Source organism: Sinocyclocheilus rhinocerous, unplaced genomic scaffold (genome assembly GCF_001515625.1).
Source record: "Sinocyclocheilus rhinocerous isolate Xijiao unplaced genomic scaffold, SAMN03320098_v1.1 scaffold225, whole genome shotgun sequence".
NCBI classification, from domain to species: Eukaryota; Metazoa; Chordata; class Actinopteri; order Cypriniformes; family Cyprinidae; genus Sinocyclocheilus; species Sinocyclocheilus rhinocerous.
Genome location: NW_015630532.1, coordinates 1581298 through 1597668, shown reverse-complemented (window position 1 = coordinate 1597668; position 16371 = coordinate 1581298). Strand labels below are relative to the sequence as shown.

At 37.9% G+C, this 16371-nt stretch overlaps 3 protein-coding genes across 4 annotated transcripts in view; 1 reads left to right on the top strand and 2 right to left on the bottom strand.

Annotated features, from left to right (window-relative positions):
• dis3l (DIS3 like exosome 3'-5' exoribonuclease) overlaps window positions 1–9222 on the top strand; it is a 14058-nt gene extending 4836 nt beyond the window's left edge. For both annotated transcript variants that reach the window (XM_016552886.1, XM_016552887.1), the window contains exons 2-17: window positions 619–772; window positions 945–1073; window positions 1629–1764; window positions 2143–2310; window positions 2404–2482; window positions 2596–2775; window positions 3117–3286; window positions 3748–3909; window positions 4065–4315; window positions 5384–5476; window positions 5592–6116; window positions 6640–6794; window positions 7376–7554; window positions 7651–7796; window positions 8329–8500; window positions 8636–9222. In XM_016552886.1, coding sequence (XP_016408372.1) covers window positions 619–772; window positions 945–1073; window positions 1629–1764; window positions 2143–2310; window positions 2404–2482; window positions 2596–2775; window positions 3117–3286; window positions 3748–3909; window positions 4065–4315; window positions 5384–5476; window positions 5592–6116; window positions 6640–6794; window positions 7376–7554; window positions 7651–7796; window positions 8329–8500; window positions 8636–8980 — 3044 coding nt within the window. In that variant the 3' untranslated portion in view covers window positions 8981–9222. The remainder of the gene's footprint in view (window positions 1–618; window positions 773–944; window positions 1074–1628; window positions 1765–2142; window positions 2311–2403; window positions 2483–2595; window positions 2776–3116; window positions 3287–3747; window positions 3910–4064; window positions 4316–5383; window positions 5477–5591; window positions 6117–6639; window positions 6795–7375; window positions 7555–7650; window positions 7797–8328; window positions 8501–8635) is intronic.
• Window positions 9223–9579: 357 nt separating this feature from the next.
• Window positions 9580–13368, bottom strand: LOC107740447 (timeless interacting protein). Its single transcript, XM_016552890.1, has 8 exons — window positions 13243–13368; window positions 12582–12733; window positions 12382–12475; window positions 11733–11808; window positions 11447–11569; window positions 10788–10842; window positions 10524–10703; window positions 9580–10343 (listed from the first exon to the last, which is right to left on the bottom strand). The coding sequence occupies exons 2-8, from the start codon at window positions 12718–12720 to the stop codon at window positions 10126–10128; spliced, it is 885 nt and encodes a 294-aa protein (XP_016408376.1). The 5' UTR covers window positions 12721–12733; window positions 13243–13368; the 3' UTR covers window positions 9580–10125.
• Window positions 13369–14158: 790 nt separating this feature from the next.
• Window positions 14159–16371, bottom strand: part of LOC107740481 (lactase-like protein) — a 5355-nt gene continuing 3142 nt past the window's right edge. The window contains exons 2-5 of the mRNA XM_016552937.1: window positions 16126–16252; window positions 15299–15498; window positions 15049–15112; window positions 14159–14661 (exon numbers count right to left, since the gene is read on the bottom strand). Coding sequence (XP_016408423.1) covers window positions 14546–14661; window positions 15049–15112; window positions 15299–15498; window positions 16126–16252 — 507 coding nt within the window. The 3' untranslated portion in view covers window positions 14159–14545. The remainder of the gene's footprint in view (window positions 14662–15048; window positions 15113–15298; window positions 15499–16125; window positions 16253–16371) is intronic.

Below are 16371 nucleotides of genomic sequence, written 5' to 3'. Positions count from 1 at the left end.
GTCTCCAAGCTCTCCAAGCAACATACAGCGGTGTTTCATTAGTGAACGAATCTGCTGCTTTGAACGATTTGTGATTAATATTAATGGAATGTTAAGAATATTACATAAAAAATTACATACAATTAATAAGGATAGAAAATATCTGCCTCTATAAAGGTAAAAAATGCACCTGTAAATCAATTTAAGGGTGCAAATAATGTCCTTTAATAGAAATGGTGTGACTGTGGTCTAAGTGGAAGAGAGGGGGTACGCAGAAGAATGTTAAATGCTCCAGGGGGTACGCCGCTGTAAAAAGTTTGAGCACCACACTGCCTTAGAGAATTCTTCAAACATGCAAACATTTATTGCAGGCTAAAAGATTTACTAGCCAATGGCGATTCAATTGCCAAGGTGTTCGTAGAGGGCTGCAGGGTAAAAACTAAACATTAATTGCAGGGTGAACTACCAAACAAAAGTATTTATTGTCACTCAGACATCAGACAGTAAATCATGGTAGTTTGGTAGTTCATCTTGCAAATAAAGTTTCTGTGTTTGAGATATTATTATATTGTGTTCTGAATTTAGCTAATAAGATAATACTGGTTTGCAATATAATATTGACCATTTGTGCTTCAATAGATGGCAAGGTGCTATCTGGAGATGTGACCCACTATGTGGTTCCCGATGTGGGAGTGGTTCGGGATTTCCTGGAGATACTGGAGTTCAGGGAGCTGCAGGGGATCGTGTTGACCCAGACAGCCTACCAGACTGTTCAGCACACCCGTGGACGCAGGTCAACCCCTCAAATATCATTTTTGACATCAGATTTTAATTTACTTAACTAAACCAAGTATTGTAAATCCTAGCTTTGTGTGTGAATAAAATTGGAAAATTCCCTCAAGAAAATTGGAAGGGTTAGTTTTACAGGTTGCTTTTATAGTTGCATTTTGTTTTGTCTTGTACAGGCACTATAACAGACTGCGTGCTTTACTGAAGGACCCTCGCCATGATTGTGTGCTGTTTGCCAATGAGTTTCAGCAGTACTGCTACTGCCCCAGAGACAAGGGCGAGTCTCAGGACAAGTGGCATACAAGGCGAGTCCTGACTATAGAGTATTACGCTTTCTTTGAGGCATTGTTTACTTTGAGAAAAGGTTATTGAGAGTATTTATAGACTATAGAGCAGGCCTTTTCAAAGTCAAAGACAGTGGGCCTTCGTTTTTGACACAACATTCACAATGGCGCCTCTCCACCCTCTCATTTTGTACTAATTTTCAATAGTATAAAAAATGCTTTTTAATTTTCATAGTTCAAAATGTATGTGTATATAGTGCAACAACAAAAACCATGCAAGGAAAAAAATACATTTATTTAAAGCATTTTTAATACAAATAAGCACAAGCCCCGAGACAGGTGCGCCCCCCACTTTGAAAACCCTGGCTATAGTATAATAAAGTATTCTTTTTGAATCAAGCTCAAGTGTAAAGAATGTCATGCTCTTTGACTTTCAATATACAATAGAAGTGTGCAAGTGTAATAAAAAAAAAAAAGGCAAGTAAAGCTAATTCAACCTTTTTGAGAAGTGAGCGCATAGACACTTCATAGACCTGAGCTGCAGAAAAAAAAATCACTTTGTGCATTCTGTTCCAGAAATGTGTACAATGCAGCAGTTTGGTACTATAATCATCTAGCTGGACTCCAGCCGGTGGTCATGATTACAGAAGATAATGATGCTATTTCAGAATTCAGTGCCGTAAACAGTGGAGTGTATGTCATCTCAACTCAGGTATATTCTTTTATTTTATGTCCTGTGAAATCTCTGATGTTGAATTGTCAATATCTTTCTGGAGTCAGATATGTTTAATAACCACTAAATTGTAGAACCGATGTGGTTTCTTTTTTTCCACATAAAAAATATTTGGTTTCAATAATCTATTTTTCATGTTCATTTATTTATTTAGGATCATGTATGATCAATCTTTCAGGATTTATCTTGTGATAGTGACTGGCTGATTATACATTATCCATACATATGTTTAACTTGTAAAAATAATGTCAAGAGCTGGGATTACTCTGTTTTGCATTTCACAAATGTGACTAAATGAGTGCAATAAATGAGACCAACATACTTGTCCATTGGTAACACCAGTGAACTCAATTGCAGGAGTACCTGTTAAGTTTCTGGCCGGACCTGCAGGCCGCCCATGATCTGTACAACTCCATTGCTCAGACCCTGCAGGAGCGAGAGAGTGAGGGAGTAGAGAAAGTGTACACTGAACACCTGCCTGCAGAGGTGCTGGAGGCTGGTATAAAATCTGGCAGGTACATCCAGGTAAGTGCCTCTCACTCCTGTTATTTAAACCAGATCTCTTTCTTGGTAGTGGCTTATGGAAACTACATTCCAACCCACTCCTTTCCCTTAAAGGGCATCCTCAGTGTGAACAAACATCGAGCACAGAATGAGGCTTTTGTCCGTTATGAGGGTTCAGCCAGCAAAAATACAGGTTGTTACCAACATACTTGTATCAGTCGTTCAAATTTTACTTATTACTGACGCTCTTATTGATACTGATGGTATTTTACCTTTGATCCTGCCCGTGTGATCATGTGTTTTTAGAGCTAAATAGTGATGTGCTGATCAATGGAGCAAAGCATCGTAACCGGGGGGTGCATGGAGACGTGGTTGCCATAGAGCTGTTGCCCCGTAATGAGTGGAAAGGCAGGACTATGGCACTAACAGAGGGTCAAGGGGAGGAGCAGCCACTGGAGGAAACACAGAGTCAGCCTATGCCCTCAGGTAATCATGGGTATATGATGATTACAATTGGTCTGCATTCTGAGCAGAATGTGAAGATTGACTGATACACATGAAGACAGATGAATGTATTTACACATACGCTGGTGTCCAAAAGTCTGAGAACCACTGGTGAAAATGCTTTTATTATTACTTACAAATGGTATTATGTGTTTGATTGAAAATTGTATTGAAAAAATGTGTTCTTCATTTGACGTCTTTCAGGTAACTTTCAGGTTCAAATGACAACATTTCCAAAGTTTCAGTGTGGGAGCAGATTTTTGGACCTCGCTGTAGATCTGTAGACCTCGCTGTTTTTTGACTCTCTCCTCTCTTTCCTGTAGGCAGGGTGGTGGGTATTCTGCAGAGGAACTGGAGGGACTACGTTGTGACTTTTCCTCCTCTTGAGGAGGTGCAGTCACAGAGTCGAAATTCACAAAAGATTCTGGTTATTCCATGGGACTACCGCATCCCTAAAATCCGGATCAGCACACAGCAGGCTGAGGCTCTGCAGGTGGAGATATAATTTAGCATTTTAAATGCAATATGGTTGCCAATAAAGGCTAGATTAGCAGATCTTTGTTGCAGCAAGTGCAGTGGTTACAGCAAGTGCAGTGGTTGACACCCTTTGTTAGTACTCGAACCTTTAGTAGAAAGTACTAAATTGATCAAAAGTGACAGTAAAGATGTTTGTTACAAAATATTTTTTAAATGAATGCATTTCTTTTGAACTTTTTATTCATCAGTGAAAAAATTTATCACATATTCCTCTAAATGCAACACAACTGTTGTTAATGGTTTATTATATTATCATATAATAAATTGCATTTTAAAATACACTAAAATACAAAACAGTTCATCATATTTCACAATATTACTTGTTTTACTGTATTTTTGTTCAAATAAATGCAGCCTTTGGTGAGCATGAGATGCTTAATTAAAATATTAAATCTGTAATATTTCTTCTGTTTGTAGGATCAAAGAGTGATAGTGTGTCTGGATTTGTGGGAAAGTACTTCCGTTTACCCCAATGGCCACTGTGTGAGGGTGCTGGGGAAAACAGGCGAGCTGGAGACTGAGATTCAGACCATCCTGTTGGAGAACTGCATCCATGTTCCACCATTCTCAGAGGCACAGGTGGGGGTCATGATGTCTGCATATGATTGAAATCATTTCAAATGTTTATACTGTGATTTTTGCCTTACGAAAAGAGTGAATCATAAATAGTGAAGCCTTTAAAAAGGTACAAGGTGTATTACTATAAAAGTCTGTGTTTTTGAATGTTTCTTTAGTTGCGAGAGATGCCAGTTAACACTGAGGAGAACCGGTGGCAGATGGACACCAGTGAGGTGTCCTTTCGGCGGGACCTGAGAGACACACACCTGGTTTTCAGTATCGATCCCAAGGGCTGTGAGGATGTGGATGATACCTTGTCTGTGCGGACTCTGCCTGGGGGGAAACGGTTAGAGCTGGGTGTCCACATTGCCGATGTCACTTACTTTGTCAGGGAGGGCTCTCTTACAGATCTAGAGGCACGGTCAAGGTATGGAACTTTGCCAGTTATTCAAAATATAGTGGTGGATTAATAGAGTATATTACTGTTGAGTGTATTTATATAATTGTTTAATATTATATTTTGTACACTTACTAATGAAGAATAATGATTATTCATACACTAAAGTTAAAAATTTCAGGGGTTGATTTTTTAAATGTTTTTGAAATGTATTTCTTATGTTCACTAAGACTGTTTATTTAATCAATAATACAGGAAAAACAAGAAATATTGTGAAATATTATAACAATGTAAAATAATTATTTTGTATTTTAATACATTTGAAAATGTCATTTATTTTTGTGATGGCAAAGCTGAATTTTCAGTAGCCATTACTCCACTTTTCTGTCACATGGTTATTCAGTCTAAAATGCTGATTTGAAGCTTAAGAAACATTTCTGATTTTTATGCTGCTTGATATTTTTGTGGAAAACGTGTGATACTTTTTTTAGGATATTTTGGTGAATAGAACGTTTGAAAGAACAACATTTATTTGAAATATGAATCTTTTGTAACATTATAAATGTTTTCACTGTCACTTTTTATCAAATTGTGTCCTTGCTTAAAAGTATCGATGTAAAAAAAATCACAAGGCTTATTTACACCAAGAATGATAACATTTTGTTTATTATAAATGCACCCTGCAGTTTCTGGTGTCGACTGCTTTAAATGCTCGAGCTCAAGTCTGGTGGATTCTGATTGGCTGTCTATGTCTTCATCGTTCATCAGCTGGAAAAACAGTTGTTCAGAAAGGGATTTCAATGATATCTTTCCTCTGTGTCGTTATAGTTCTTGTGTGGATTTCTCTATTCTCATAGAATTGGAATTAGAATTTATTAAAACTTTATAGTTATCATTATCGTTATAGTTATATGTTCTTGGTGTGAACGGGTCTTTACTGACTCCAAACGTTTGAATGGTAGTTTATGTTTATTATCAAATTTCTGTGATGAATGTGCATTTGTACATATTTACATTTTTTTTGTACAGATTAACATCGAATACTACAGTAACTAAAGTATACATTAAATAAGTTGCATCTTTCTTTTCTAAACCCAGGGCAACCACTTACTACCTGGCTGACCGCAGGTATGACATGCTGCCAGCAGTTCTGAGTGCTGATCTGTGCTCCCTCCTTGGAGGAGTGGACCGGTGAGTAACACTTTTTGAGACTTAAAAAGTGACCTAATACACTGCTGGAATCTGGATTTTCTCTCTGTATTCTTTAATAGAAAATAACAGGGAATCACTTTGTGATATGTTCCAGATATGCCATGAGTGTGCTGTGGGAGCTGGATGCTGAGACTCTGGATGTGTGTACAGTTTGGTACGGTCGTACTCTAATCCGCTCCTCCTATCAGCTTCACTATGAGCTGGCCCAGAGTCTGCTGAATGGCGAGGAGGTTGAGGTACCTGAGCTAAGCCAGCTCAAGGGTTCACAGCGAGACCAGAAACTGGCTGAACTCTTGCAGGCCCTAGAGACCCTGACGAGGGTGGCCAGACACCTCCGTGCACAGAGAGACAAGGGTGGTGCTCTGGAGTTGGAGGGGGTGGAGGTGAGGGCTCAGCTGGATGAGGAGAAGAACATTACAGCACTTGTTCCCAAACAACCTCTGGAAGTTCATGAGACTGTGGCAGAGTGTATGATCTATGCCAACCACTGGGTGGCACGCAAGATACAGGAGAGCTTTCCACATCAAGCTCTCCTGCGTCATCACCCACCACCCAAACAGGAGTTCTTCAATCACCTCATCAACTGTGCCAAGGCCCGTGGCTTCAGTATTGATACAAGGTAAAAATAATTTTTAGATTTTCTTGAAATAAATCACCAAGGCTGTATGTATTTGATCAAAAATAGAGTACAAACTGTAATATTGTAAAACAACTGTCTGAATTTTCAGCAGCCATAACTTCAGTCTTCAATGTCCTTCAGAAATCCTTCTAATACACTGATTTGGTGTTCAAGAAACCTTTCTTATTATTATCAGTGTTGAAAACAGTTGTTCTGCTTAATATTTTTGTGAAAACCATGATACATTTTTTCAAAAGAATAGCATTTATTTGAAAAATACATCTTTTGTAACATTTTAAATGCCTTTACTGTTGCTTTCGATTAGTTGAATTAATTCTTGCTGAATAAAAGTATTTTCTTTTTATCTTACGGACTCCAAACATTTGAACAGTATTGTATATCTAAATAAAGACAGAACCAAAATACATGGTAAATGTAATCGAATCATAATATAATCAGTATGTTCGGAGATAGATTGCATGCATGCATTTATATTTACGTGTGTCTGCATTGCTTCATCTAGGTCAAACAGAGCTCTTGCTGATTCTCTGGAACAAGCTGTGGATCCTCAGGACCCCCTGGTGAACAAGTTAATGAGAATGATGGCCACCCAGGCAATGTCTAATGCCCTTTACTTCTCTACAGGAGCCTGCCCAGAAGAACAGTACTATCACTACGGTACATGCTTTTCATTGTGTCATCATTACAGATCATCTGTAATCTCATTATTGCAGATTACAGATGTTCATTTAAGCAGAGTAGCTGGTTGCTCAGTGTTGTTACTGCTATAGGCCAAATTTTTGTAGTAGTAGTATGAATAAACATTCTACCATGATTTAAAGCAATAGTTCACCCAAAAATGAAAATTTCGTCCTCATTTACTCACCCTCATGTCATTCCAAACCTGTATAAGTTTCTTTCTTATGTTGAGACACAAAATAAGATATTTTGAAGAACCAAACAGTTGTTGGACCCCATTGACTTCCACAGTAGAGAAAGAAATACTATAAAAGTAAATGGGGACCATCAACTGTTTGATTGCCAGCATTCTTCAAAATATCATTATGTTCAACATAAGAAAGAAACTCATACAGGTTTGGAACGACATGAGGGTGAGTAAATGACAAACTTTTCATTTTTGGGTGAACTATCCCTTTAAGACCGCAATTGACATAGTGGCATTTGGGTAAATTTGTTTGCTAGACCTAAGAAAAAGATGAAAGCATAAATCCGTTCTTGCTGTTTATGTCATTTTTCAGGTCTTGCTCTGGATCGATACACTCACTTTACCTCTCCAATCAGACGCTATGCTGATGTATTAGTTCACCGGCTGCTCGTGGCTGCTATTCAGCTGGAGAAGGAAGGATCACTAAGCAAACCCTTGGCCAGTAACAAAGAACTCGAGGAACTAACTCAACATATCAACAACAAAAACAGAGTAAGTGGGAGCCATTAGCTTTTGTATCAATACTTCACTGTAGTAAAATAATTGTAGGGAAATGACCTCAACACTTTCTCTGTGTTTGTGTGACAGGCAGCACAGCACGCACAGAAGCAGTCCACAGAGCTCTTCCAGTGCCTCTACTTCAGAGACAAAGACGCCAAAACAGATGAGCGCTGTGTGGCTGATGCTGTGATCTATGCTGTCCGAGCTAATGGCTTTCTTGCCTTCATACCACAGTAATGACTGCTTATGGAATATTACTTAGTGTCTGTGCCAAAGAAAATTGTACACACAAAAAATTAAGACAAGTGTACACTACTTTGCATACTATGCATGCACACTCTTATGTTATTTGATCAAAAATGCATTATTGTGAGATATAAATGTAAAATAATGTCTTCTATTTGAATACATTTTAAAATGTAATGTATTCCTGTGGAAAGTTGAATTTTTAGCAGCCATTACTTCAGAAATCATTCTAATATGCTAATTTGGTGCTCAAGAAACATTTCTTATTATTACTAGTGTTGAAAACAATTATGCTGTCTTTCTTTGATGAATAGAAAGTTTAAAAAACAGCATTTCTTTGAAATAGAAAGCTTTTGTAACAGTGTTTTGTAACAAGTTAATGCTGAATAAAAAGGGGAATCATTTCTTTTAAGCAAAAACATCTTACTGACCCCAAACTTTTGAATGAAAGTGTACGCCAAAAGTAGCTCCTGCATATAATGTGGACATGATTGCTGTAACACTTATCTATTCACACAGGTATGGTGTGAAGGGAGCTGTGTACCTTAAGGATCGAGAGGGTCAGGTGGTCAGTGTCGATGGAGATGGAAGGTGCGAGTGGAAGGCTGGGACATTGCAGAGATACCCTGACAGGATCAGCAGCTGCACAAGCACTGGAACTCATACATTTTACCTCTTCAGCCACGTTACAGTAAGTATATTGCCATAAAACAACAAAAATCACATTGTTTGTGGCACCTTTATTTGGACTACCATAGATATGTGTCTGCTACATCCTCTAACATCATGTTTTCCTTCTTTCTTTTGTACTTGTCTTCCTCTGCAGGTTCGTATTTCTGTAGAACCGTCCCGTTGCCATGCTGACAGCTTGTGTCTGGAGCTTATCAGCAACAAGCCCCATTGCCCTGTGCAACCAGAGTCACAGCCAGCTGGTCACGGTCGGTCTGAGCTGGTTCAGGAAGTGGTGCGCTGGGCAGAAGAGGCCTCCCTCCAGGCGGAGGAAGAGAGGGGGAGGAAACCCAAACTGAGCAGGAAGGAGAGGCAGTTCAGACAGAGCAGAACACCAAACCTCTATGTCCTGTTACAGGAGATCAGTGAACTTGCTCTACTGGATCTGTCTGTCTGTCAAATCAGAAATACAGAGGAACAAACCTGCACTGCATCTTCTTAGCCCTTACTGCTATTTCTACAATTGATTAGTGAGCTTTAGGAATTGTTTTGTAATATTTGCCATGGACTTCCATTAATTTCAATGAGGCAAATGAAATGAAAAACATCAAGAGAAACCAGTATGTAACCTAAATATTGTTTGAAGCAGGCTTATAGATTTCCATGCTTGCATTTAATGCTTTCCATTTTGATCATGTAAAAATAATGATATAAATATTTTTGGAAATAAAATGTCTTTTTATGTCACCAATATTTTTATGATCCACATTTCCTTTTCTTCTATGATGCTACAGAATTAAAGTATGAGACTCTTAAGCATCTCTGCTACAGGCTGGAATACACTTAACCAGATATGTGCCCTAATTTAAAGTCAAAACTAGTTGCACATTATCAGTCTTGAGCTAAAAAACTAAAAACGTAACAATAATGTTATGCGTCTCCTAGCAACAAGGCACATTTATTTTGTGCTGGGAATGACTTTAAATGGCATTGTGTGATCCTTGGTTATGTAGTGTATGACGCCTAGTGTTTTAAAATCTGTTCAGATTGTAAGTCATATACTTCAAAATATAGGTCTACACGAATCACAACACACATAAATGGTTTTCTACATTAACATTTTTATTCAGAAAAAAAAAAAATGTACACTGAAATAACAGGGATAAACATAACAGTAACATTACAAGGTGGTGACAAAAGAAAAAAAAAAAAAAAAAAAAAAAGGATATGGGTCAACCTCAAAAGCTCACTTTGTCCTGCAGTATTGTGTGCTTACATTGGGACATTATAATAAACTTCAGCCAAGTGGCGATTTTATTCTCAGGTTCACAGAGATTACTGTGAACCTATGAATAAAATGAAGGGAAATGTTTTCAATATGAGCAAATATATTCCAAAATTCTCAGAGGATGAAAGATATGACATGACAAAATGCAAGCAAACTGAACTAGATTAATGTGTGTATAAGATCATTGTGGTGAACAAGCCCTGGGTTGGCATTACAATACATGCCAACGAGCTGCAAAAGGTGTTTGGCATATGACTGGGAAGAGGTTAAACATGGAAAACCCCGTCTAAATGCCATTTCCCTTTCCAAAAACACTCAATTTATTCACAGTCCCCTTGGTACAAACGGGGAGGATTGGTTCAATTGCTATCATCGTCAACTATGCCATTTGGAACTGGACTAGCACACTCATTATCATATAAAGGGGAATTCTGAAGCGCAGCTGACTTTTGTTTGAGTGGCGTATGGGCTGAGGTGCTCTGATCGAAAGTGCCTTGATTCTCTTGACTGAGGAACTGTCCTGAAGAACTGGTTGATGGTTCATCTGCATCTGCCTGGATGGAATTCTGTGAGGATTCTGGGGGGAAAAGTATCAAATAGTGATACAAAAACTAGACTCAAGCAGCTGAATCTATATGCATAACAGTGGACCCAGATTTTTTGCAGGACTATAGGCAAATGAGAGAACTTTCATTCTAATCGTAACACACCATACAAACACCCACATGATGGTGATGACATTAATGACTCCACACACCTAACTGTTTCTGCTTCGCAAGTCTCCTCTCCAGAGCCAGCTGTTTGTTGAGATCTATGCGCTGCTGCTGTTCCTCCGTGAGAGAGGCTGGAGCAGGAGTAGAATGGACAAACGGGTCTTCAGGGAAACCTTCGTCTTCAACTGGATCAGACTCTTCCGGTACTCGAACCTCAGCATCCTCTGAAGGGGAGTAGAAAGTCAATGAATTTATACCTGCTGCTTTCAATAGTAATACAAGACAGCCAAAAGTTAAAGTATCATTACCAACGTAGTCTTCATGTGTTATTGGCATGTCCAATCGAATTCGTTTCAGACATGTCTAATGGAGAAACAAAGTAAAGCATTAACAAAGGATGCAGACAACTTCCATTAAGGATGTACAATAGCACACATTGAGGGCTTTTAAATGAGGTCCATACTTCCTAGATTAAATATCGTATTCAAACAGGATTCATTCTTGCGTTGATTAAACAGAAGGCATTTATATGTGCTTTAAATCCCATGTACTGTTGTTAATGTTAAAGCACACATTTAACACTAAAAACATGGAAATCATGGTGTGGCATCAAGGAAAAAAAAAACAGCGACACATGGTGCAACAGTCTAAGACAATTGTCTAGTGCATGTGTACATAGAGCAACATTTAAAATCGACTGGCTGGATATGACTCGAGTTTGAGTACCGCACATGGTCTTTTCCTCCCCTCTCTTATCACTTCCTGTCACCACTTCTACTGTCCTATCATAAAGGCATAAAAGCCAAAAATATAACTTTTGCCAAATATATACACAAAAAAGCAGACATAAATGTAATTACATGAAAAAAATAGCACAGAGAACAAATCCTGAGTGAGCGGCCCCTAGTTAAGCTTGAATTTGCCTCAAGATAAAGTGTTCTTTTTCATTAAGTGCCAGACATCTTACCTGAACTTCTTTTTTTCCGCCCAGACTCTCCACTTTATCAATGAACTCCTCAAACTGCATTTTAGGATATAGGCGATGGGCCCAGTTTTCCATTTTCTGCAAAAGGAGCTTCAGATTCTCTGCCTGAATCAGAAATAAATGAAGAGGGTGCTCACTGACAACTGTATTCACATATCACATCAACTCATTTATATACATAAATGTTAGAACAACGGCACCTGAATTCAGGAGTATTTCAATATTTCACACACAAATGGTGAGGATGAAGTGAAAAATGAGCAATTACCTCATGCCCTTTGCCTTTGAACTTAACATCTTCAAATAAAGTACGCAAAGCTGGAAGACCCTTCTCAGAAATCAACCTAAAAGAGAGAAGATGGTGAACTGTAAACACTGGAGAAACTCAAGTCAAGTCATATTTATTTATAGCACCTTTCATAATAAATATTGTTTTAAAGCAGTTATAGAGAAAATCATGATGCTAATGTTTACAATATCTTAATTTTGTAATATATTTTACATTTTGTGATGATACAAGCAATAATGCAGTTTAAAAATTCTACATAGTATATTAGAGCTATATAACGTTAAAGAGCTGGGTGATAATATCATATGGTTACATTTTACAATTAAAAAAATCAGGTTGCTGAGATTTGCTATACATTATATATATATACGCACTATATGTATGCAGATAGATACATTTGGAAATAATATATCCAACTTTATATACAGAACTGTGCAATAATACGGTTTACATTTTGCGACAAAAACCATCATGCAGTCAATAATTGCTATATAGTATATATTGCTTTTCGGGAGTATACTGTATGAGCGCAGGTAAAGTAGGACGTTAATTCAAAACACAGACTGTCTGCTAAAACAAATTATTATAAGTAATTATCAATTAACTGGCATCTGGTTCAGTAACGTACCTGTTTGCATCCAGTTTAGGCTGAGGCCTCTTCACTGTTCGTCTTTTTGCCACTGGCACTTCTGCTAGTTTTGACACTTCTCCTTCCTCCTCACCTAAACACGTAGCATGGGAACAGCTCACATTACTATAGCATCAATTGGACAAAGATTCCTAAAGATTTTGAGCACTTATAGCATAGGAGCACCATGAAAAACAGACCCTCTCCATTGCGAAAAGGATCCTCCTCGATGTCTCCTTGACCAGGCGATGATGGAGGAGGGAGAGGAGGGAATCTCTCATCCTCTATGTGCTCATAATCTGGAATGTCAAACGCGTCATTTTCTAACGGATCGAGCATGGTGCACGGGATCCTGTAGAGAGATAGGAGCATATGATCAATTCTACAACATAATAATTCTACTTTCAGTGGTGTTCAAGTAAATTATTGGCTTCAATGACTTCAATGTTAAAAAAAAAATCTTATTTTTGCAGTATGTGTAAATAGACGGTCGAGTATGCGTTGCACGCTATATTCATCCAAACAATGTCACTGACTCATTTATGAAAATAATGGAAGTTTATGGGTTTCAAAAATAGTCTGAAAAGTACATAAACTGTACAAAACAATGGTACATGATTTAATTATCGGAACTAATCCTTATATTAGCACACCTAGCGCACATACAATCATAGAAATGAACAGATTAATGTAAACGTAACGTTAGAGGACAGCTGTTTGTTACTGTCACAGCATTTTGGCGCCAGACAATGTCAATCCGCACATCGCCCTCGGTTTCGCCCATGTCTGGATATCAAGCCCAACCGATGTCACTGTCATTTCAGTGATAAACTGAATATCAGTGCGGTCCACCGAACTTACTGAATAAATGCTATCAAAGGACGAAACTTCAACACCGACCACAGCACAAGATCATCAACACGGACCACGGCCAAAGTTTCTGCCGCCAGCGGTGGCTTCTTCTTCTTCTTCTTTGGAATTTTTGGCGTATTCCGCACCGTAGGCACATACCGCCACCAACTGTTTATATACATACATGGATGATAGTCCGTCTCTATTCATATTTTATTTTATTGTTCATTTTATTTCGGGTTCACCCAAGCTGTATTTCTAGCTGCTGCGTGTTCAGCTCCCATGCCAAAAAACCCAGCTTGTGTGTTCCTCTATTCCTTTGCTTTATTTATTTAACTATCAAATTCGTTTGTTTAATCCTGTTCCTACTATATATTTCATTACTATTCTTTGATTAATACCTTCTTTTAATCCTTTTCCTAATATCCAATTTTTCTTCTTTTTTTTCTTTATTATTACCTTTTAAGTTCTTTATCATTTTAATTCTCTCTATATTATATTTCCGTCATTTCTGCATGTGTTCTGACAAATAATGCTACCTATCAGATTATGCTACCAACACTGTATTTATCCTACTGTAAGCGTAGGTTTGAGGTAGGTGTACATGTTAATAAAGCCTCACAGCGGGCGGCTAAGCATTCCCTCAGCCAATCAAATCTCTGCTGCGGCGCACGCCAGTGGTTCTGTTGCGTCGCTGCTCTCGTGGCTGAGGAGAACTGCGACGTCTACCGGCGCGGAGAACTGAAAATACAGACTTTCACAACAAAACAAAACGGATAGTTTTGCCTGAGTTTACAGAGGTAGACACACCAAAATACCAAAACAGGTATAATGCAGGTTTTCAAACTTTATTGAAAGCACAGATCTCATACACGTGGATCTTAATACTGCAATGTATGTATGTATTGGTAGGTTGTAGTCCCACTGAATTTCAGTATTTTAAAAGGTTTCACAAACACAGTTATTATGGTATTTATTTTATTGTCTGTTTGTTTGCCACATATACAAACACCATTGTTTAATAGGGTTACATAACTGCTTTCAAAAAGTTTCAGAAACTTCCATCTAACTTTTCTCACCTCATAATCAAACACCCAAACCTCAACTTATCCTCTGAGTAATTTGTTGAGAGTTGTTTGGATGGTCCAACAATTCATGAACACAGATGTACATTTGTGGACCATTTTATTTGAATTTACATGTAAACAAGTCTCGGCATGTCATCGTTATTAATAATAATCAATAAAAAAGAGAAGGTACAGACACATGCAATGTGAAAAAATATAGTTGTGTAAATGTGAAGCAGTCTGTTTTATATTCGTGTTCTAAGCAGGAACATGAGAAAAACTGCACTGAGGAGAATGCAGAGAGTGCACACAGTGGGGACGACAATCTCTGTGACCATCTCCATGTGGCTGATCAGTGGATCTGGAGAAAAACAAGTCAGTAAGTCAGTGACAACTAATAAAAGATACATTCAGTGAAAACATAAAGGTATTCGAAAATCGCACTAGCACTGGACAGAAAACATGAAACATGACATCCTGAGCCCTGTACCTAAACTTCATCATGCACAGGCCAAACCTTTGGCATATCTGCATGTTCCTTATTTTCCTTGGATTTTCTTCTAGCTGAAAGGGCAAACAAAAGAAAATTCCTGTTAGAAAGTTACCATATAATTTCCTTCTCTATATATTGTGCTTGGTTATAAATAGAAAATGTAATTTGTGACAGAATTTTCTTTTCTTTGCCCCAGCTAGATCATTGCCGGCTGTGCTGCCCAGTGGGAGAGAAGTCAGCAACAGTTACACTAACCTGCCGCAAGGAGCTGGTTGCTTGAGGTGCATGTTTCCAGTGCCTTTCTTTTCCAGCTTTCGATCTGTGGTAAACATTATCCAATTTAAATTCATAAGATGTAAACTGAGACATAATATAAAGACATAATATATATTTATCACACAAATTGCACAAAAAATGCTAAGACTCTTGTACACTTTGACTCAAAAGATGAAATAAAAAATTAATTTAGCATACAATTGTAATGCTAAACTCAATGAAGTCATACCTCTCTCTGATCAGGGAAACCATTCGAGCTGATGATGCGCTTGTAGTACTGAACTGATGCTTTGGGGTAGCGTGGTTTATTTTTGCTGCCAAAGTCCACGTAGTACAGGCCAAATCTTTCAGAGTAGCCCTCATCCCACTCAAACTTGTCAAGCAATGACCAAGCTGTGTAGCCTTTCACATTCACTCCATCTTTAACCGCTGAATGAAAAAAACAAAAAGGTTCCTTTGAGTGGTTGTATAGACTTTATTTATCAACGTATAAAGAGAATTATGATTTGGAGCTCTGTAGAACTCTTGTGTTTGAAAGAAAGCATTTTATAGACCACTATCAGTCATGCTCAGTCTGTAATCAAGTTTCTGTCAATTTTGATTTGCGTGTTCTGAATGTTTTTGTGACTCAGGTCGAATGGCTCAATTTATGCAGTCTGTTCTAAAACAGTGGTTCTCAACTTTTTTGACTGAAAGGCCTCCCATTTTCCAACTCAATATCCATAGTCCTTCCATAACCATCACAATGGTTAAAATATTTCCTCTGATATTTCTGCTGAAGGTATTACAATGCTGACTGTTTGACAATGTTTTCAAATCTTTTTATTAACAGAAACTGCGAGTGTTGAAATGAATTATATACAATTCTAAAGTTTTTTCTATAAAAATAGTCTTTGATGGGAAAAAAGAAATATGATTTCAGTTTGATCATTCCATCTTTTTTTAATATATATATATATATATATATATATATAGGTTTGTTCTGGCCTCCTTGTTGAAAACCACTGGAAAGAGCATTTAAAAATAGAAGGCATAGATTTCTATATTGATTCTGACCTTTGAGCATTTCATTGATGTAATCCCTCAAGTACTGCATTCTCCAGTCATCACACAGTTCTGTGCACATCATCTTCTCTGATACACCATTTCCTGTTACGTATATAACGGGGTCTCCATACTGTGTCTAAGAATAGAGGGATTTGAGTCACAAAAGGCCAGTGTGCCATTTCTAGTCAGACTACTTGCCACAGGCTGGAAGTAGTTGTTGCATAGTTGTTTACAGAGATGTGTCAATGCAGGGGC

Excerpts from the sequence above, each read along its gene's own strand:
- LOC107740447 (XM_016552890.1), bottom strand. The coding sequence starts at position 12,720 with ATGCTCGATCCGTTAGAAAATGACGCGTTTGACATTCCAGATTATGAG. Across the intron at positions 11,570-11,732 it reads TCAAAGGCAAAGGGCATGAG|GCAGAGAATCTGAAGCTCCT; the intron begins GTAATTGCTCAT and ends TTTCTGATTCAG. Across the intron at positions 10,843-11,446 it reads GCGGAAAAAAAGAAGTTCAG|ACATGTCTGAAACGAATTCG; the intron begins GTAAGATGTCTG and ends TTTCTCCATTAG.